Source organism: Pempheris klunzingeri, chromosome 22 (genome assembly GCF_042242105.1).
Source record: "Pempheris klunzingeri isolate RE-2024b chromosome 22, fPemKlu1.hap1, whole genome shotgun sequence".
Lineage (NCBI taxonomy): Eukaryota > Metazoa > Chordata > Actinopteri > Acropomatiformes > Pempheridae > Pempheris > Pempheris klunzingeri.
The window spans coordinates 15,223,193-15,245,865 of NC_092033.1; the positions used below are offsets into that span (position 1 = coordinate 15,223,193).

The 22,673-nt window shown below is 41.6% G+C and overlaps 1 protein-coding gene across 2 annotated transcripts in view; it reads right to left on the bottom strand.

Moving 5' to 3' along the window:
• Positions 1-362: 362 nt before the first annotated feature.
• Positions 363-22,673, bottom strand: part of creb3l2 (cAMP responsive element binding protein 3-like 2) — a 28,925-nt gene continuing 6,614 nt past the window's right edge. The window contains exons 2-12 of one of the 2 annotated variants that reach the window (XM_070853674.1): positions 10,209-10,452; positions 9,882-10,081; positions 9,699-9,777; positions 9,345-9,547; positions 8,979-9,125; positions 8,747-8,805; positions 8,003-8,071; positions 6,316-6,415; positions 5,900-6,029; positions 3,812-4,046; positions 363-2,865 (exon numbers count right to left, since the gene is read on the bottom strand). In XM_070853674.1, coding sequence (XP_070709775.1) covers positions 2,790-2,865; positions 3,812-4,046; positions 5,900-6,029; positions 6,316-6,415; positions 8,003-8,071; positions 8,747-8,805; positions 8,979-9,125; positions 9,345-9,547; positions 9,699-9,777; positions 9,882-10,081; positions 10,209-10,452 — 1,542 coding nt within the window. In that variant the 3' untranslated portion in view covers positions 363-2,789. Of the gene's footprint in view, positions 2,866-3,811; positions 4,047-5,899; positions 6,030-6,315; positions 6,416-8,002; positions 8,072-8,746; positions 8,806-8,978; positions 9,126-9,344; positions 9,548-9,698; positions 9,778-9,881; positions 10,085-10,208; positions 10,453-22,673 lie in introns of both variants that reach the window. The other variant, XM_070853673.1, reaches the window with a different exon arrangement.

Below are 22,673 nucleotides of genomic sequence, written 5' to 3' on the forward strand. Positions count from 1 at the left end.
TTTGTTCTTAATTTTTTTTGCTTGTTTGTACTTAACCTAAAAAATATGACAATGATTGTCATCTTTTTACTTTTGAAAAAACAGTAAGCGGTGGATATAGATCCAATTTTTCTCATATGTTTCAGCTTTGTGACAAGACTTTTTCCAGCTGATCCAAGAGAGTTTTAAATAATTAAGTTAGATTAAGACCGAGGAGAATTTTCTTCAAACCATAAAGGAACATTAAAATACTTGGTTATCCTCATACTGGATGTGAACATGTTCACAGTTACAATACTAATGTGTTGATGTTTAGCTTTCTGTCTTTTCTAATGGGAGCTATTCACCCATGAACAGGACACACACACACACACACACAACCATAGAGGATATGCTTTTACTACGGAAAATACTTTATTCACTTGAAAGCAAAGAGACAGGAAGCCTACGTCAGGGTGGCTTTACACAGGAGCAACATAGGAATGAAATGTGATTTGGGAAAAAAAGCTCTCCACTGGCTGCTAGTTTCAGTCTCGTAAAAATATGTTTATCTTATCTCGTGTTTCTGATGATGTTTCCTATAGAATCTTGACACAACAACATACAGGGTTCACAATAAATCTTTGATGACCTAGCCACTGTTCTACAAAGCTTAAAATATGAGAACTACACGTACTAATCAAACCAGGATCTATTTCTGGTGACAAATCAATTCATCCTCAGTTGTAAAACACGATTACTTAAATTTCTGGGCTTAATTTACCTCAATGTTGAAGGTCAACATTACTTCAAACCCATCTGAGTAAGAATGTTTTTAGCATGAGAGTGACTTTTTACAACATGGATGAACAGAAAGAGAACAGGCCTCACATCTGCCGTCAAGTCTTTAACACACGAGAGAACATGTCTCAGTAAAGCTCAGAAATTTCAAAGCACATCTGTGATACTGGGATTGACAATTAAGACTTTTAAAGCCAAGATCTGTAATCAACAAACTAACAGAGAGTGAGGACAAACCGTGAGGGCATCTTACGTTCATAATTTATCAACGACACAACATCCAAAATAGACTCCAAATGAATTATGGATTGGTTTATAAACTCCAGATCCCAGACACATTAGACTTTCTTATTTATTCACAACTTATATTTACAAAAATAGATACTTTTTTTTTTTTTTCCATTTCTGGGAAGAATGGTTTTTGGCAAATGCTGACAGATCGCAGGTAAAGACACTTGGAGCCGGCGGCCAAAGTGTTTAAGGCAAAAGCATCGTAGGATTAAAGGCCAAAAAAAAGTTAGACAGTGCAGACAGTTAATTCTGTGGTTCCATCACAAATAAAAAAAAAAATTAAAAAAAAATCTGACATCTGAGGAAATAACACTCTGGAAACAGGGGAAACACGCCGGCCTGGCTCTGTTAAAGGTAGCAAAATCTGCCTACCAGCACCTTTAGAGCTCGTTAACTAATATATTATCTTATTAGAGGAGCTGGTAGGTGTATTTTCAGCTTTGGACAGGGCCAGGCTAGCTGCTTCCCCCTGCAGCTGCAGCTGCAGCCTCATGTCGAACATACAGATATGACAGAGGTATCCATCGATCTTCTCATGTAAGTTTCAGCAAAAAAGCAAACAAGAATATTTCCTCTAATGCCAAACTTAAAAGAAAGTCAACATAATGGGAGGCAGTAGTTACTCTGAGATGTTGTTTGCTTCAGACTGCACACAACAGCTGTAAGAGCAGCCTGACAGATGTAGCCCCTTAAGATGCTTTGACTTTTGACTCTCACATATTGAGTCTTGACTTGCACACAGTGACCGTCAAACAGAAAGAACCAAGTCAAAATGTCTGAAGCATAGCTAGCAGGGTCCCCACATGCCAAATATGAACTTTTATGGAAGAAAATCCACTTTCTGCATTTGGAAAACATTCATATTTTACTGGATGTTTCACAGATTTGAGTGTTACCGGCAAAAACCCCAACATGATGTTTATAGGGGTGTTGACATAAGCAACATTTCGTCTCCAGCCTCAGGAAATCAGCCGCTCTGCATTATTTATGTCAAAATATTTTGTCACCCTTTTGCAGGCAAATGGAAACTGTGACACTCCTTAGAACCCCCGAGCTAAGCCGTCAGATGTAGAAAATATGAACAATGCATAAAAGAGTACAATAAAATAAAAATACAAACACAAAATACAATATCAACACAAACAAGTATCAAAATGGGATGTATGCATCACTGGAATGGAGTAAAAACATTTAATATTAAAAGAAATACAACTACAAAGAGCAATAATTTTTTTTGAAAACAACAAAAAAAAAGGTTTCTATAAATACAAAGGTTCTCAGTCAGTGTCCTGTAAAAAGCCTCACATGTCATATTTTAATATATCTTCCACTGGAATAAAAGTTACATTAGTCACTAGCTCTATTTGAATTGATCTCAATGTGATTTTCTTAAACAGTGTTTCAAGCTGGGTCAATTATGACAACAGATACAACGGGCAAGTTGACTCATATAAAACCTATTCAGTGCAACTTTACTTCAGGAGTTAAGGCAACCAGTGCCTCTTTGTTATCATATGTTATATTATTATTACTATTCACTAATTAATTAATACTATTACAGTGTATCTGATTAAACAGAGATAGTAGAAAAAATTACCTTAAACAATCAGCAGTGGGAACTACTGTATGAGGTTTGCTCCAGGACACTGAACCATGCTCTACAGGGGTCAAAGGTCATCATGGGGTTCAGGGGAGGAGGTGGTGGTGGTGGGGGTGTGTGGGGGCTGTTGACATGAGCCTCAGGAGGTCTCGTTGACCCGTCGCTCCAGCTCTATCACTTTACTACTGCTGTCGTTCATCCTCTGCTCCAGAGACCTGAGACACAAAGAGCAGAGGTTGGTTCAGATGACACGAAACAACCTGTAATTACACAACCAGCTGCGTGAATCATCTTTAATGGAGGTTTTTTTGTTTTTAAACTGTTCCACCGAGGTGATTTTTAGCTTTCCTTTGATAGTTGGACATACCTAGACCTTACATTTAAATTTAAATTTAGTAATCTTCTCTTTAGCCCCTTAGTTTCTCTAAGACCAGTGGTTCCAAACGTGGGCGTTAGGACCAGTGGTGGAAGAAGTACTCAGATCTTTAATACAATAACACAAAAAAAGGCAGTGGTAGACCAGTGATTCTTGTGTTCTGCATGGTAAAATGACTGTTTTTGTCAATGGAGTCTGGTGGCTTCAAAGAGAGTGATATGAAAAGGTTTATCTCAGTAGGGTTCCTTCCTGTTATGTTGTCAGGCACTTAGAATAACAATCTGAGCCTGTCCGTGGTAAAAATAAACACTTTTATTGGACGCACTCTGACCGGAGCAGTAGCCTGAAAGGAGCTCATTCACAGCCTGTGGCTGCCAGTGGACACAATTTACTGCACCAATTCCGAAACTTTTTGTACCTTGCAGTCAACTTCAACCCACATTATGTAAAAATATGGCACAGGTTTAAAAATATCAGTTATAATAAAATATCATGCTTTAATAAGAAGTTGAAGTCCACTACAGACTTGTGAAAAATGAGGGTGAGGAGGAACAAAAACACAAAGGTTTTAACTATAGTTTTTATGAAATAGATGCAAAAGGTCACTTGGATTTGGAAGCAGTAAGAACTGGGATGGATTCACAGGAACAGAATCAAACCACAGTTTCCCTCTCAAGGGCAAATTGTTTAAGTTGCATGAATTAAAAAACCACTGCATTACATCTAGGACTTAATAAATAAATAAATGCTCTGGCCGCTCACGCTAACTACACACTGATGTTTACCTGTGCAGGTCTAGGAGCAGGTTTTTCGATGTCTGCGTTTCGTTGCTTTTATTCCTGAAAGGTGGATGTGTTTCCACCATGTTGGGCTCCACCACCAGTTTCTGTTGCTCCGAGCGACGCCACGCTGCCATGACGACGGCTGGCGTGTCCTCCCATTGGTCGGGATACTCTCCGCCCAGGCCGAGGAAGTGCGGCTGCTCGTCTTCAAAGGTTGATAAGAGACTCCTCGATTTAACTGAAGAGAGACATCGAAAAGATTTGAATGTACTTTTTAAATCACTTTACTTTTTTTTTTATTTCTTTAACACATAACTGTTTTAAAAGAAACTGTTATTCTGTATGTCAAACTTGGAAGATCAAAGTTTTTTCAGACTGAACACACCCAGCGGCACCAGCTGTCCACAAGAGCACCACAGTCACACACACAAACACACACTATCCCGCTCACCCTTCATCATTTTAGCCCCACGTGTTCTTGGCTGGTTTTTGAAAAACAGTTGTGTGTTTGTGTGTGTGGGCAGGACGAGGCAGGAAAATGAATTTGATTGTTAAGAAAATTATCTCTATTACAAAAGTGTACGTGTGTGGGCGGCAGCAGAGAGGATGTAGTGAAAGGTCAACTCTTCTAATCAGCCTCTGTAGCTGTTGTAGCAGTGCTGTAGGTGGAATCTGATTATTGGAAATGTTATAATGGACCTCCGCAGTTATATAGTCGGGAACTAATGATTCATTATGGCGGAAACAGCAGGATAGGTCAGTTTAGCTGAAAACCGTATAAAGAGACTCACTGTGGGTGTTTCTACTTCCAACTCTCTAACTCAAACCACTCTTTGGTAGCTATATTTCAATGTAGCTACACACACCTACGAATATATATAACATATACATTTATGTAACTGTGGTCCAAATGACAACAAAAACATTTATCTTTCAAAATATCTTCCAAAATAGCAGTTTTTATCCCATGTCTAGTCATTCCGTTATATGTAACCAGATTTCTACAGTTGCAGATAAAGATTAGGCTACACTAATATTACAGTATTATACTTAAGAAATAAATTACTTCAGTAAGCTGTTAAAAACCATCAGCATTCACTTCACTTGCTTGGCCTTCATCATCATCACTTTCATACCAGCGACTGTAGAAAGTAAATCAGCTCGAAACCGACAAGTTATATTCATCGAAGAAGGTTCATTTAATTAGAAAAACTCATATTACATAATATTCTCAAACTCATATTAAATGCCTTTATTCAAATTGAGGATTTTGTTCAATATATATTTGATTCCTTCTCCATCATGGTCACTTATATAATAAAGCTTTCACACCAAGTCTAATTTGTTTCCTCCTGCATTAAACAAGAGGCTGTTGTCTCACTTGGGTCTTCAATGTACATTAACCACTTGACGAATAGAAGTCCAATATTATCCCCTTTTGGCTTTGTTTTTGGTCTCCACCAACACCTAAGCTAGGTGGGCAGTCACTTTTACAGTTCAAAGTGCAGTACAGTACAAATTTCTACAGATAATTGTTTCTGTTCTTCATAAGTATGTTGTTTTTTTATCTCAGCCTCAGTCTCAACCACATTATATTAACGTTTTAGAAGTGCATCTTAAATTTAAGCCTTTCAAATTGCATATTTTAACCCACATCCTTTGTAGGGGACAGTGGAACTTGCTTCTTTGTACTTTCAACTATTTTCCATACTTCAGGAAACAGAGAGTCGGACACTGAGCTGTCAGGAGATGGGGATGAAGAGAGCCACGCAGTAGAGCGGGTTTTTAACTCTACTTTATGTTTGTTTCAAATATTCATTAAATAAGAAATAATCAATGACAAAATGCAATGTTTTATTCATGACCAATTTGTGCCCTGTAATTTACTTTGTGAGAAAACTAAATATTGTCCACTACAAGGGAAATAAACCATTAACATTGTAGAGAAAACAATCTTAGTGGTATGTATCTTAGACTCCGACTACTTAGATTATGTAAAGAAAATCTATATAGTATATATAAATAAAAATCTATATATTAAACCGGTTTTCTTCTGTGTGTGTGTGTGTGCGTGTGTGCGTGTGTAACTACCTGTGGTTGTGTACGACTCTTTGGCAGCCAGCTGTTTGGAAGCGATGCCAGTTTCAGTGATGGTGGAGCACGGACTCAAACTGCTGGGGTAGAAACTCCCCAAAAACAGAGCAAAGCACAACACGACCACCTGCAGACAGAGAGAGAGAGAGAGAGAGAGAGAGAGAGAGAGAGAGAGAGAGGAACAGGGGGAGGGAGAGGGTAAATAAATTATGAATCAATGCTAACCTGCTAATGAATGATGGAAGCAGATGTTTCCAATTCAATATTTTAATGAATGTTTCATCACCACAATCTCCTGTCAGCATGCACACACACACACACACACACACACACACACACACACACACACACACACACACACACACACACACACACACACACACACACACACACACACACACACAGTATAGTACCATTAAGCATGATGATGTCTGGGTGCCAGCCACCCTGCAGGACTTGGGGACTTTGCCTGCCACCACCGCCTGCAGAGACTGCAGCTGCTGCAGCAGAGACCTGGGACACACACACACACACACACACGTTAGATACCCATAACATATACACACTCACGCACAAGACATAACCCGCACACACCCGATAAAGTGTATGATACAAATGCACGTAAAGGGAATGATGGAAACTTCCACTCCTTCCAAGACTAAGTCGATTTTAAAAGTTTAAATCATACATACAAGGTAAGTCTTTTTACTTTGTAGCCAATAATATCCCCGTGCTGTCATTTAATGTTTATTGCAGGATTTGTAAGAGATTATTTGAACAGCTTTTATTGTTGTAACGGATCTACATTTTCCCCCACCAACTTTTATATAAACTGCAAACAGTAAGTGAGTAAAATAACTTTTGTTGTTTGTTAATGTGTCTCATTCCGCAGAAGTCAGATATTCAACTGAGGTTTTATTCTGCTGTCTGCTTCACTAAAAAAGGCAGCCGAAACCTCCCGACAACACATGCACGCTATTCAGGTGTACCAGCATCAACACACACACGCACACACGCACACACACACACACACACACGCAACTGGTTCATTTAACTTTTAGACAGTGACGATAAAGCCCACTTTAACCACTGAGTGGAAAACAAGACAAAACAGCTGTGTTGTAGTCAGCTACACTTAACACGCTGCACTCACTGGGTGCATCACACGCACACACACACACACACACACACACACACACACACACACACACACACACACACACACACACACACACACACACACACACACAGTTTATCCATGCATAACGAGAGCAAACAACACAGTCCAGTTGAAGCGGCTTGAGTCTTTTACATTAAAATAGCCTCATGGTTATGCATGGCTGCAGAATTGCATCTGAACACCTCTACAGGAAGCTTCTGATTTTGTGTTGTTTGCAGAATAATAAAATTCAGTCGGTGTTTCCCGACGCATCCTCCCTCCTCTCAGCCACACACCGCGTGTTATAAAAACAAGCAGCTTTTTAAAAGAGGGGATCAAGGCGAGGAGTTGAATGTGAAAGCGTAGAGGATGTATCAGGACAGACACACATCCAGATAGGAGCATTTTTAGGTCTGAATCATCCCTTCCTGTTTAGACTGTCACCGCGCCAGAGTCATTGTAACTGACCGGAGTCAAACTTGTCAGGACTCCTGTAGCGTACTCATCCGTGGGTTACGACTGACAAGTTGAATTTATAACTAGTTCTTGCCTTTTCCTTAAAACTGTACAAGCTTTTCATCACTTTACTGCAAGAAAACAAGAAAAAAAGACCTACTTCATATTATTTAACTTTTAAATTTAGCTATTAAATTAAACCTTATCTCTTACTCCAAAGTCTCCTTCACACAATGAAACTACTTTAATTCATTAGATCTTTATTAGAAGTAAAAGGTTTAGTAAATTATCTAATGACATCTGTCTGAAGGATGAATACCATGTTCTGTTTGAGGCAAGCATTGTTAACTCTGAGTCTGAATCTAAAATACATGCAAGGGCCCTTTATTTTATATATATATATATATAAATATATATATATATATATATAAAAAGTCAATTAAAGTGTGTGAATGTGTCGTGTGCATTGATGGTGTTGATCTTACTTGTTTGTACACTCCAGCGTTTCCACTTTCCTGCGTAGCTCGTTGTTTTCGTTGGAGCAGGTCTCCACCCTGTGACCGGACAGGAGCACTGCAGGGTCAGTGACAGGACATGGCCGCCCTCACACAACATAGACCACTTTTATCTATCTATCTATCTAGACTAGATTTCTTACAACATTTGGAGTTGCTGTTTCGTAGGCCCTCACTTTTTGTCACTTCATAACCTGCTGCTCTTATTCTGAATCAGTCAGTCAATCCAAATGTTTTTCTACTGCTCCTTTGGCACAAATGACGCAGTTCAAAGTGCCTCACAGATGAATGACAAGCCGACAGTAAGACAGAAAAAGTGTAGACCGTAATAACAATTATAGACCAATGCACGTGAGAAAAAAAAAGAAATAATGAAAATGTCATGAATTAGGTTTAAAAGGTATGATATCAGTGACAGCAGTGAAATGGGGATTAAAAATTGGATACACTGACAAAGAAATAATAAAAAGCAATAACAATGATAGAATGGATTTAAGTAGAAGCTTGACTAAACTAGGTAAAATAGATAAAAAAGACAAAACAAATGTTGCAAGGGATACAAATATGTATAATATTAACAATAAAAATAACATAAAGTTAAACTTATATAACTTATAATTCATGCAAAAAAAATCAGCCTTACAAAAACATGCTGCGTTCCAGATTAGATCATTTAAACACGTTGACAGGCGGAAGAAGAAGAGGAGGACTTACTTCTTCTCCAGAGTGTCCATGTACTCTTTCTTCTTCCTGCGACTCTCCTGAGCAGAAATCTAAGCCAGAGTGAGAAGACAAGGGAATATTTTGGTTGAAAGAAGCACAGAAGTTTTCTCTGTGTATGTGTGTGTGTGTGTGTGTGTGGACTATGTGGACTTAAAGACACGCACTCATATTTGGGGTTTTCCAGATTACAAGTTTTCACACCCTTCCTGTCCAGAATTTGTACCTTATTCTTGATCTTCCTGCGGATCTTCTTCAGCGCCTTCTCCTCGGCTTTGGTGAGCGGCAGTTTGGTGGGGACGGGGTAACCTTCGGCCACCAGCGTGCGGCGCTCCTCCTCAGTCAGCATCAACGGGCCCGATCCCTGCAGTTTCTACACACACATAAAGATGAATTCAGTCGTTGTGGCCCATAATATTGTTGGAACTAGTTATTAAAGCTGCAAAAAGATGGATTACTTCAAATGGATTGAAAGAGATGCACTAATCTCATCCAATTGGCACATTTCTGTCTGATTAGTAATCAAAAGTGAGATGTTGTGTGGGATGGGGAGAGTAAAGCGGCAAACAGGTTGTTATCAGATATTACGCACGTGGGGGGCGGTGAGCAGGGGGGAGTTGGAGAGGCAGGAGGAGGCTCGTGGCGACACCTTCAGGCTTGCCTGGGATGGAGGGGGGCTGGTGGGGGAGGTGGGGCAGGACAGGCCGGGCGGGGCGTGAACGGGGCTCTGGCTGCCCTCCCAGTCGCTGCCATGGGAGCTGGGAGGGGTGGGAGGCATCTGCAGCGACTCCAGACCTGAAACACGATGGTTAACTGATTAGCCATTTTGCAGTCATTTGGGGTTTTTTGGCCAAACAGCCTGCAGGGGTCATCGTAGCATCAGATAACTGACATGCAACAACAAGAGTAAAACAAGGGGGAGTGAGGGAGAAGTTTGAATTCAGACCTTTGGGTGAAAGATTGAGAAACTGATCCACTTCATGAGGTTCCAGTTTAATCTGGGGGATGATGTTCTCCTCCTTTATCTGCGAGGAGACACAGGAACGGTGAAGAGAGACAAGAGAGGGTTAGAAAACAGAGGACAATCTGCAGAAATATCAGTTTCCATCATCAGCCCCGGAGCTCTCACCTTGATGCCTTTGCCCTGGTTCAGGCTGTTGACTGTGGGCTGAACTGGGGTGGCGGCAGCGGCAGGGGCCACAGCAGGGCCCTCGGGTGCTTGGGGCCCCGGGGCCAGAGAGAGGGACAGGGTGGGGAGGAGGGAAGGAGTCTCACACAGGAGGCTGTCGATGGCCTCGTCCTGCTCCATGGGCCACTCGCCGTCGGACTCTGCTGAAGAGGAGGCAACAATGGAAGCAGTACTCCGTTTAATCAGTTCTTTTGATTGGTAGATTAATAACTGAATTTTGATTGTCCTTAAAATTTTAGCACTTTAAAGGGCCAGTCTGTGTCTCACCTGCTTCACTGCCTTGCTCTCCGGTCAGGTGCGACAGGGGCGACTGTGGTCGGCTGTCCCCGCACAGCGAGTAGCTGTGCTCGGCCGTGATGTGCGGGGGAAGAGGGGAAGACGGGGACAGGTCGCCTCCGTCTCCTTCCTCCATGGCCTCCCCGCCGCCCCTCCCTCCGGACAGGAAGGGGTCGCTGAGCAGCTGGCCCAGCAAAGCATCCTGGGAGAGGTCGTCTAGGAGCTCGGAGAAGTGCTGCACAAGAGGAGAAAAAAAAAAAGACACTATAAATATCTTTGGGGGATATTTGATGCAAGCTTAACATATCAATTTGAACCCATCAGAGAGGAGGACACATGCAGGAGGAGCCAGACAGATAATTATATAAAGCCACATAGTTAGAGTCTGTAATTAGAGGCTGCTAAATTTTTTAGTGCCACCTTTCCTTGAAGTTGTCCCTCTGCTTTCTCCCCCGAGGAAACACTAAAGCAGCCAATTAAAAACTTGTAAAATTGTCTTTCACTGAAGACAAACCGGGCTGAAAATCTCACCCCTCCAATCACTGTTTCTCTGTCTGTGTGTCTGTGTGTGCGTGTGTGTGTGTGATTCTCAGTGTGGTGACACATTTACCAAAACAGAAGTTAACAGACAACCCCTCCCCCCCTACCATTAATCTCCTCTTTCATCTCCCCATCCTTGCTCCTGACATTCCTGCCGCTGCATTCTTCTTGCCAACTCTTTCTCTACCATCCCTCAACAAGGTGAGTGCAGCTCTGCCTCCACGTTCAGGTGTTGTGCCTGACATAAACAGAAGTGCAGCCAAAGCAAAGCTGGTGGTGATGTGCTGAGAACATACCGACATGCATCTATCTCCTGTCAGTGTGAGCGGTGCATGCAGCTGTAGGTCTGTAGCACCTTTGAACATTTTCTAACATGAAACTGGCCTCTAATTATTGTTTGTGAATCGTCACCAGCAAAAAACATAAGAATCAGCTCTAAAGCTGCAGTTTTACAAGTGTTTTCATTATCGATTTTTTTCTCAGTTAGTCGATTAATCTAAAAAAAACATTAGAAATTTTGTTTAGTCTTGTTTTGTCTGACCCAAAAATATTCAGTTTAAGATTATATATTGAGCACGTTGGTGAAGCTGAACTCAGAGAATGGCTGACTTATTACCTAATTGTATAGAATAAGACAGATTGTTGAGTTGGCGTCATGAAAAATGACACTTTATTCTAAAAAATTCTTTCATTAGAAAGAAAGAAAGAAACTGCATTCATCCATATTCACCCATTATCTTTTATTATAGTGTGAGATGTATTTACTTTATAAACCAACACACACTGGCACACATGATATGAACAACATTTCTTGCTTTCTTGCTCTGAAATCTAAAATCTTCTGCTTGTTCAATAGTTTAGTCACTGATGAGCCTCCCTACACTGGCCTCTAACACATTACATATATATTTTGATGAATGAATGCCTACTTCATGCCTACTTCAGACTTTTCTTTTTCCACTCCTGTCTTCACTCGAGCTCATCGTCCAAAAGAATGTGAAAATATTTCTGATGTAACTTCAACTGCTTGAATTTTGTTGCCGGGCAGAATACGCCGAATGTGTCCTTGTGGAATTTACGTCTACTTGTCGGAAACACTCCGGGTTTGGCCAATGAGAGGGAAAGAAACGATCACACATGGAACTGTGAGATTTTAGACTGCCGACTGTTGGACGAAAAGAAAAAAAAATCTGCAGTTTAGACAAATTCTGTTTAGTTATGTAACAAAAGAAGGGTAGATGGATGAAGTGAGAGTGAAATCAAGATGGAGGACGGGAGGAAACAGGAGGAAGGTGGAGGGCCGAAAACCAAGCATGAGGCTTCAATTACGGGCCGGGAGAGACTTGACTTCTAGCATTTTCTATTTTTCTACACACACACACACACACACACACACACACACACACACACACACACAGTTAAATGACCTTTTCACTCCATAAACACACAGCACACTCCTGCCGCCGTTTGCTGCCCTAAATGGCCCGATTTCGTGCCTCTCTATGTGTGTGTGTGTGTGTGTGTGTGTATGTATGAGAGAGAGCAAGAGATAGAGAGAGAGAGAGAGAGAGAGAGATAGAGCAGTGCAAACACCGACAGCATACCGTGAATCTCTTGAAGGGGAAAAGACAAATATTTACACATGTATCCACCAATGGGTCCATTTCCATCTCTTAGAACAACCATCGGCGTGAACAAGCCATGATATGGATGTATGTTTAAGCGTGTGTGTGTATGAACGCCTGTCGTGTGAATGCACGTGCCAGAAGCCATCACATTACGTGCAAACATTTGGAGTAGTTCACAACACTTCCCTCCAGCGTCTCTTGGTAACTACATCTCCGTGGTTACCGAGAGTCATCTTATACATCATACTGCAGCTGACAGTTATGGGTTCTGCTGTGGTGATGATGATAATAATTATGTCAGCTCAGATGAATAAAATACCAGTTGTTGCCTATAAAAATGTTCCAAAGATAAAGATAACTATCAAAACTACATATTAATTCAAGTTTGAAGAAAAATGGATTTGAAATATCTCCATAAAAGAACCATTAAGGACATTTTTGCATTATTAACAGAAGTATGGCCTAGAATATTTTCCTAATATATGATAAGTTGACTACTGTATCATGATGATACAACTCATGTTTTGGGGATTTAAATACAATTCTGGCAAGTTTTTTGGATGATCAGGCCTAAGGTGATGACTGATTCAGGTCAGCTTTTAGCTCAGAAAAACATCAGGATGGTAAAAGAAAAGGAGGGTGTAGATTTTAGGGAGGAGAAATTACAAATAGAAACCATTTTAGAAAAAAATGCTAAGCCATATCTTGTGGGTTTAAATCCAGTTTAAGTGACCTTTGATGTCACCTCTTTCTCTCTATTGCTTTGTCCCGCTACTCATTTCTGAAGAAAAGCTCTTAAGTCATTTTTTTTTAAATCATCTTAAATGGCTGATGAATCCACCAAACATGAGGACACAGTAAGGAATGAAGCCTCATCTTGTTTAGGAAAAGGAAATGGGAGGGGTCCAACCCGGCCTGCATGAAAACAGAACCACACCAAAAGCACATACTGGGGATTATACGCTCCCTGTCATTTTTGCAGTGTGTGGTTGTGGTGGGTGTGTGAGTGTGTGCGGAAGAAAGAAATGTGATGCAGGACAGTGGGCCGGGCTGCAGGATCGCTCACTGGCCGGGTGTAACTCATCACACACAACAGAAACCTCTTTGTCTCTGCAGCCCAACAGAGAGGTGTTATTTAGGGCCGACTGTAACTTGATGCTCTCCAGCTGGGAAGCAGAACCTGGGGAGTTGAAGTCTAAACGGGAAAACTGGGAGTTTAAACTGGAACTAGGGCACGAATCAGTTGGTAACACTCTGGAGGAGCAGTGGTGATGGTAACAAAAAGGCTATTCTCATATTTCTGTGACTAACACGTTGCCTTTAACACGGAAAAACAAGCAGAGAACATTGCAGAAAGTGCAGATTGTAATCTTTTAATGAAGTTACAATGAAGTCGGAGGACGGAGGAGGAGTGATTATCTCTCAAGCTCTGGTGAAGCATCAGTGTTGTGCACAAAAATCCTGTGTCACCCAGAGAAAAGACAACCCCCTCAGTGAATCGGCTATACTTTGTCTGATTTTAAGCAAATCAGAGAAGGCTGACGAAGCGTACATGCCAAACTAGGCCAGACCAGTCTGTTGAATAATCAAAAAGGAAAAAATATTAGCTGAGTTTGAGCTGAGGGATGTTGACATTAGGCATTATGGATTAAACAAGATGAGGATTCCACTAGAGACTAGATGAGGCAGTGCCAGAAGCACAGTACTTTGAGCTCACTGCTATGCTTACATACTTTCAATGGCAATGCTAACATGCTGATGTTAAGCAGGTATATTGCTTACTTACTATTGCTTACCGTTTTGGACTGGCACGATAGCATGCTTGTATTTGCTAATCAGCACTATATACAAATACACTATACTATACATACGGTTCAGGAATGTAATTGGTTTTGCAAGAATTTGGACAGAAACCAAAGTACTAGACAAAATTAAAATTTCAAACTGATGATGGTGGTGAAAAGTCTCCAAGCATTTCACAATTCATCCTGTGGGGGACACGAATGTTTGCACCAAATTTCATGCCAATTCATTTGAGTTGTAAAAGTCAGAGGATCAACAAAGTCAGTAGGAACCATCCTCCTACACGGGGAACAAGACTGCTTTTGCTGAAGTTCGAGCCAGTTCATGTGATAGTGGTCAGGACTTTTGAGTCAAAACTACAAATGTTTAGGTCTACCTCATGGTGGCGCCGAAGAGGAGAAAAATCAGTGCACATAGAAGTAAGCAGGATTCAACCACTGGAGAACATGAATATCCGGAAAATTCGTCAAATAATAAAATAATATTTTAAGTGGTGGACCATTAAAAAACGGGTACTAAAATGTTCCAGATTGGCACAAATATTTAAACCTTTTTTTAAAAGAATATTTGACTATAGTAGGAAGTAATCATTATTTTATGTACAAAAAACAATTGATACCATTTTTTTCACATTTTTGAATCACATCAAAGTGTATGCTCCGTTTGTATTTATGTTCTCATCAACTGATGGGTAAACTGACCAATAGCTCTATTTCCTAAAAAAAAACTAGCTACTAGGCAGAGTGGTGATTGACAAGGCTTGACAGTAAAAGCCTTGACAGCTGTATTGGTCACTAGTTAGCGTCTAAATTAGTGGGAGGCGGAAAGGGGCTGAAGGAATGTCCTCTCAGGTCTGTAATTCCTCTGTAAAGTAGGATGGGTCTGTGTGTGTGTGTGTCTGTTTTAACCCTTAATGACCACAGGTTTCAGCTTCGGAGGTAGGAGGAGAGGAAAGTTTGATGATGTAACACCTTCCTCCCCTGAAAAGCCAAACCAGATGTGAAAGACTACACCGGAAAAAGTAGCCTGACACACACACACACACACACAAACCCACACAAAGCCAAGGGTCATCTCCCTCAAGTGTCTGTATTAGTGTGTGTGTATTAGTGTGAGTGTGTGTGTGTGTGTGTGTGTGTGTGTACCTTGCCCTGGACTTGTCTGCGGGCATTTTGCTGATGGTACAGCTTCCCAGACACTCTCACACACACACACACACACACACACACACACACACACACACACACACACACACACACACACACACACACACACACCTTGACGTCAAGATAAACTGAATGACTCATTTGTAGACTGGACCGTTTCCACCATGTGTCCCATCGTATCCTGATAACCACTGTTAAAGTTTGAGATATGCAACCATTTATCTGCCAGCTGGACTAATTATACTGCAAGAACTTATCAGCTGCTGCACTTTAAAACTCTTAGTGCCCAACTGCAACATCGAAAAATCATAAAACGAAAAACGAAATTTTCTTCACTGTCACTATGAAGGAGAGGCATCAAGTACAACTCAAGGCTATTCTATAAGTAAAGAGAACACTTCTTCAAATTGAATTTAAAACACTTTTATACGAGGAAGGTCAGTCTTCCATCAAAACCCTCTCGGTCAAATGCTTAGCTCAGTGGTATTTTAGCACAGAAGAGGAAGATGTTCATTCCTCTTCTCTAAAAGCTGGTCTGAGATTCTTGTACAATCCAGTTCTTCTGGCTCTCTGGTGAAGCTCCCAAAACACTTAAACATAAAAAAAAGGCACATCATTTGCATATTTGAACCTTGGTTGCTGTAGTTACAGTGCTTTAGCATTAGCATTCCCGCCTGACACTGGTGCATCCCACTCGAGCAGCTGTAAGCCAAAGTGCAGTATCTGCTGGAATCCTAACAATGTGTGCAAGCTGTTTTAACACTTAGCTGAAGGACATGTGTAGAAACTTTATGTGCGGAGCAGCAGGCATTCCTTCACTGGCTATTGATTCAATCTTTAATACCTGTTAATGACTTAAAGTGCAAAATGAATGAATAAAATAGAGCCAGGAGACAGCCAGCATTAAATTCATAGAGAAGCTGTTGTTAGTGTGTTTAGGAATGTTTAGGAATAAGATGCCATTTCCCTGTCTTCTGTCCACTATATTTGATGGAGCATATTTATGTTGACAACCATGTTGTGTATGTGTTCATGACTAGTTGTGGGGTTTAGGGTGGGGGGTTTGTGTCCTATTTTTACATACACTGTGGTCAAAATGAGTGGTAGCTTTAAAAAGTTTTGGAACTGGTCCGGGAAGATCGCCTCAGCCGGCAGCCACAATGGCTCTAATGTAGTCCTTTGGGTCGACTGCGCCCAATCAAATTAGGTCCACTAAAAGTGCTTGTTTTTGCCTCCGACAGTCTGACAGCATCATGGAAAGCATCCCTGCAGTGACAGACCTGTAAGATCTTTTTGGTTTAGCCAGAAACAGTCGTTATATCGGCAGGTTCAAACCCACCAGACTCCATTGACAAAAGCAATGTTTTTTCCTCGCAGAACGCAGGAGTCGCTGGTGTTTTAAAGAGTTTGCTCGTATCCTACTCACACAAATATTATGTTGGAACAAAATATATGTTTATCAGGCTAAAAAGTTTTGAGGATTCAGCCTCTGGGGACCATGAATGTCAACTGTTTAACCGACAAACCAACTGGCATTTGCTTCCAAGAGCCACAAGCTCAACGCTCTTACGTTAAGGTATGTATGACCAGACCAACACGAGCACTGTAAGGAGTCAATACAAATCTCCTTACAACAACTAACCCTGTTAGTTTCAGCTGAGCCAAAGCATGCATCAGATAACCGTGATAGTTGGCAGGACCATATATCACTCTGGAACCACTTATCATTTGTCGTAACAGCACAGAGACTCCACTGTTTTTGCTGTGGCATTGATATTGTGTGTGTCAACATAAAAAGACAGATCACAGGCCTTGAAGGGCTTCTGCTATCTGGGTCTTATCCTGGAGGGGGGGGTGGACTGCAGGAGGCGAGCCCAGCACCAAGACCTCATGTCTGGACCGGAGTACTTAGAGGGTGCAGCTTTATGTGTGAGACCTTCATTTCTTACACAGCGGCTACACACTGTGGCTGCTTGTCTCCACATGCAGACACACAAGCACTCGCCAGCCTTATTGACATCATTCGTTCCATAATGTCTGATCTGCCTGGAAGAACTGAGGCCGGAATGACCTCGCCTCACAAAAATGTCCTCGTTCCAAGGGAGACTCAAAGTGGTTCTCACAAGGATAACAGTACAACTCACACACTCCCGCTGACCCACATTCTAGACAGCGATCCCGGCTCAACTTGCCAAAATTATCTGCTAATCAAGGAGGTACAGGAAGAAGCACAATAGTCATGGATGAAAGAAAAGGAGTAAAGAATCTTTTTAGTCAACAGTATAATTAACATGGGAGTTGCTGGTTTACTGCGGCCTGGATGTTTGGGTAGTGTAAACCACTTTTAGTTAGTTTGTTATAGCTAGCTGGGATCTGAACTGAACCCTGGCTATAAATGACAAACAGGTACAAAAGGTTTTGGAACTGATCCATTAGATTGCCTCAATAAGATCCTTTTGGCTTAACCAGACGCAGCTGTTAAATCACTCTCTTCGAAAGACATTCAAAGCCATTTCACTTTGCAGAACACAGTACTTTGTGTGACCGCAGTGTTTGAAACTGTTTGATTAAATTGCTCGTTTAAAGCACCAAAGTCACACATTAACACAAACAAACAAAAATTCGAGGCGATGTTGTCTTACTGTTTTTGTCTATGGAGTCTGGTGGCGTTTGAGGAGAGCGATATAACAGCTTTTTCTGGTTCAACAAAAAGGATCTTGCTCTTTAACAAATTGGTTCATCTCTTTTAGGCTTCTCTCCATGATGCAGTCAGATGCTTAGAATAAAAATCGGAGCCTGTCAGTAGCAAAAACAAGCACTTTTAGTGGAGATACATGGACGAGCGCAGCTACCATCAAGGATTAGCCACTGAAGCCACTGCAGCCTGTCAGATGAGAGGATTTATTGCTCTTCTCTTTGTCAGCATGCACATTTTAACTATTGTCTTAGATTGCACCACACAAATGATCAAAATCACTCTAATCATTGATGAAAATAGTGACTTGTTGCAGCCCTAAATAATAGCCACAGCTTTTCCTGGTGAGCACTGAGGCGGATACTTAACTCGTCCAACCCTCGAGGAAGATATTAACTAATCAGATACTTCAGCTCTGAGAAAGGAATGTGTCCCAAAAAGAGATGTATATTCAACACAAGCAAATAGCTGATTGTTGTCCACAGATTATTTTTTAGCATCCAATATGTTTGATTACACATATTGTATAGTTGAGTAAAAGTACAGACTGGTCAGGAGGGCTGCTTCTGTCCTGGACTGCTCCCTGGACTCCATAGAGGAGGTGTGTGAGAGGAGGACATTAACAAAACTCAAGTCCATCTTGGACAACCCCTCTCACCCCCTGCACGGGACTGTGGGGGCCCTCAGCAGCTCCTTCAGCAACAGGCTGAGGGAACGCTACCGCAGGTCATTCCTCCCATCAGCCATCAGACTCTTTAACATCAGCATCACTGGCTGATGTTAACACACTGTTTTATTATCACAACATATATTTATTTGCTATTGCTTATTTTCTACTGTTGCTTTCTTCACCCTTTCTTTTCAATTGTTGCTGCTGTAAAGTGAATTTCCCCCTATGGGGGATCAATAAAGAAAGTCTAAGTCGTTGGAGAATGCATTTGCCATAATGACACCAGCAAAAACTGCATTCAAATAGTCAATTTCAAACCTCCTGAATATAGAAAAAAATCTGCCTTGATGTCGTCATATCTTTGACTTTCTGTCAACAAAAATGTGACGGAGGTGAAGTGATGGTTAATGGATGTAAACAACAGGATGTGAGAGAGGATACCAGTAGGCGTGACATCCAGCAGGGCTGCAAGTGTTTACTCTCCACCCACAGGCGAGGACAGAAATACACATACATAAACACACAACGTCTAAATGCGACAAATATCACAGCAGATCCCTTGCAAACCTTTTCCCATTGAGGGAAGTTCCATTTCCTGTTAAACACCAGGGGTCCTAGACCTATTTTCTGTCCACTAATGTTTAACGCTTGAATAAAAGAAGGCCTTAAAGTCAGAATTTATGCAGAGCCACAACAGGAAATGAATAAAAAAATAGTGTCCTTGAGAGAGAGAGAAGTTCACAGATTGGAAAAGAAGCGGATTCAAAGGTCAAGCCCATGTTGGTGTTGGTGTGGTGTTATCTGAGGGCCGCTGTGCCGATATTAAAGTGCACATGTGTGGGTGTGGGTGAATTAGTAATACAGATCAACAGGACTGGCCTCAAACTGAGAAAATAAAGGAAAACAGACGAAGATGACAAATGGAAAAGGCCTCCTCATGGGTCTCCCGTCTTGTAAAGTCTTTCCCCATCTGGATCCTGAAGCTTCCCAAAAGTCCAAAATCCCACCCCCAAAATACACACACACACACACACACACAGTAACACAAACTTTCCAGTCTAGCTCTGCTCTGTCACACTGACCGATCACTGAGTGCAACCCCCGCTCTTCCCACACATATCCAAACAAGCACTGACCCTCCAGATGTTACACAATGACTTCACCAGTCTCACACACACACACACACACACACACACACACACACACACACACACACACAGAGATACCAGCTTGGAAAAGTTTGTATTTTAGGCTGATATGTGTCTTCTTCCTCTGTGTGATAGAGCTCCATTAAAAACACATCAGTGAGTCACACTGTTTGAACTGGGTTCCTTCTCACCACGAACACACACACTGTAGATCATTTTGACTCACCAAATATTCACCAAAACACCAAATAGGTATTAATCCGTGAGTGAAAATAGCCCCAACAACAAATGCACTATTTCCTCCTGTCTGGGTGACTTTTGCTAAAAACTATAGAGTCAACCTGTTTTAGGAAAGGACTAAGCCTTTTGACTCTTTTCTTATAGAAACAGTCTGACACATTACCCATTACATCACACCTCAGGTCTCGACAGATTAAACAAACAAGATATAAGGTTTATTCATAGCAATAGAGGTGCTGGTACGTGGCTTTTGTTACCATCAAACACAGCCTCCCCGTTTCCAGACAGCCAGGCTCAGCTAACCTGCTGCTCCCTGTACTTTTATATTTACAGCACAGACAAGGGGGTGGTATTGATCTTCTCATGTAACTCTCAGCAAAAAGGCAAATAAGTGTGTTTAAAGATTTACATCTTCAGTAGGAACCAAGACACTAACAGGGTAGGGAAGTCAGAAAGTACTAAAAGATGAGAGAGGTCAGAGAGTATTGTGATGTTTTGGTCAGTTTGCAGAATGCAGGAAGAAAATAACACTTTTTAAAATGTTTTCAATGTTAAACCAACACGAATGAGAAGTGCTCAGAAAAAATGGAAATTTGAGGATCTACATTTCCATGACAACTGTGCATCTCCATCTGCTGAGGAAGATAATGTACAATCATTTAGGATGAAGTTTATTATAATATTGGACTGAATGTTTGGTCCATCTCTCCCGGTCCTCAAACACAGCTGCCAGATGCAGAGAGACTGTTTGTGTCAAACTCTGTCTCACCCGCCTCCCATCCTGAGAGTGTATGCTTGTGATAAACTGGGTCAGCACACACACACACACACACACACACACACACACACACACACACACACACACACACACACACACACACACACACACACACACACACACACACACACACACACACACACACACACACACACACACACACACACACACACACACGCATAACTTTTTCCATCTCTGCACTGTAACACTGACCGGTCATCAAGTACTATCGCACACACACACACACTTCCAGCCTTTGCTCAACCGGTGAACTCCCTCACCCTCTCTCCTGCTCCTTTCCAGCTCTCCCTTTTGTGTTTTTACATTTTTCTCCTTCCAACCTTTTCTTTTCCATCAAGTCTCTCTCGTTTTAATTCGCTTGATCCCCACAAGTGCCAACTGGAAATGACTTCAGGGCACTACTGCCTTGAAAAGAGAGGATTTAGTTGAAGCTGAGCTCACCTCCAGCCAACTGACCGGCCTCATCTTGTGTGTTTTCACTGTGTTTATCTGGATGTTTGCTGCAGGATTAACTGTTCGTCAGATCCCCTATTCTACATCGTGCGACGACAAAATGCAAAGCGGTGGGTCTTGCGGCACCGAAAACGTTGTGCCAGAAACAGATGTGGTTCTGAGACGTCTAACTCCTCCTTCCACCTCCTGCTGGATGCTGGGTAAAAACTGGGTCAATGCCGGTCTTGCTGAGTCCCCCATCATGAGGGTTTTAATCCCTGGAAAAGGCAAACACTCCAGGAAACTTGTTTGGGCGCGTCGCTGATCTTAATTCCTTAGTTAAAGTGGAGCTCTTTGAGGCGAATGCTTGCCAAGTAGAGGCACGCTTGAATGTCAAGTTATACACACAAAAACACACTCTCTCACACACACACACACACACACACACACGTACACACTGAACTTTGCATGGATGAATGGGCTTGTTCATGTCTGTTCCAATGAAAAGGGTCACGTAAGAGAAAGGTGTGATGGAGAGTTGTTCCTTTAGAGGAATGCAGACATGGGCCAAATATGATTTGGTTGCTAAGGGTTTTGAAATGTTGATACCACGACTCATATTCTGGATTACAAGCTAATAAGCAATTTTTGTTTTGCAAAACCAAATTTTGCACCTTAGTGTGTTTACCAATGTCACCACTACAGCGCTGAGATAGCCAACAAAAGTCCCCCAGACATCAGACATCAGACATCAGACTTCCCTTGAAAAGAAGGCATATCACAACGAAGCAGTTCAGCAGGAAAAATGTGAGCAACGGAGACGTTTCCGGCATTTTGGACAGGAGCCGACTCGTCCCGACTCTGAGCTCAGCCTGGAGGACGAGGAGGAGGAAGAGGAGGAAGAGGAGGGCTGGACAGAAGGGTGAAAGGTTAACTAGATGACGGATGGAGAGGTGTTTTGTCTTAAACTGGTCTCGATAGCACAGCACACAGGATATGAGCTGCAAGACCCATAAAAAAACCCATCAAAGTGGAGTGGCTCTTACAGCTTAAACACCTCGCTGTTTAATAAGCAGTTTAGCAGCTTTAAACACTTTGATGCTCTCAGGCGGTCTGACTACAAAAACTACAAACTAAATATGTTGAAATTTCGTTGATTCTACAGCTTTAACGTCCATAAGAGGGGTATTTTTTTTTTCCAACATCGGTTTTATTTAATATAAGTCCAGAGAAAAAAAAGTAGCAGTGGAAAAGAATGTGACGAAGAAAGAAAGGGAAGTCGGTTAGCTGCCTTTCACCAAGCTGCAACTATACAAGACTACTTCTAGGCTCATT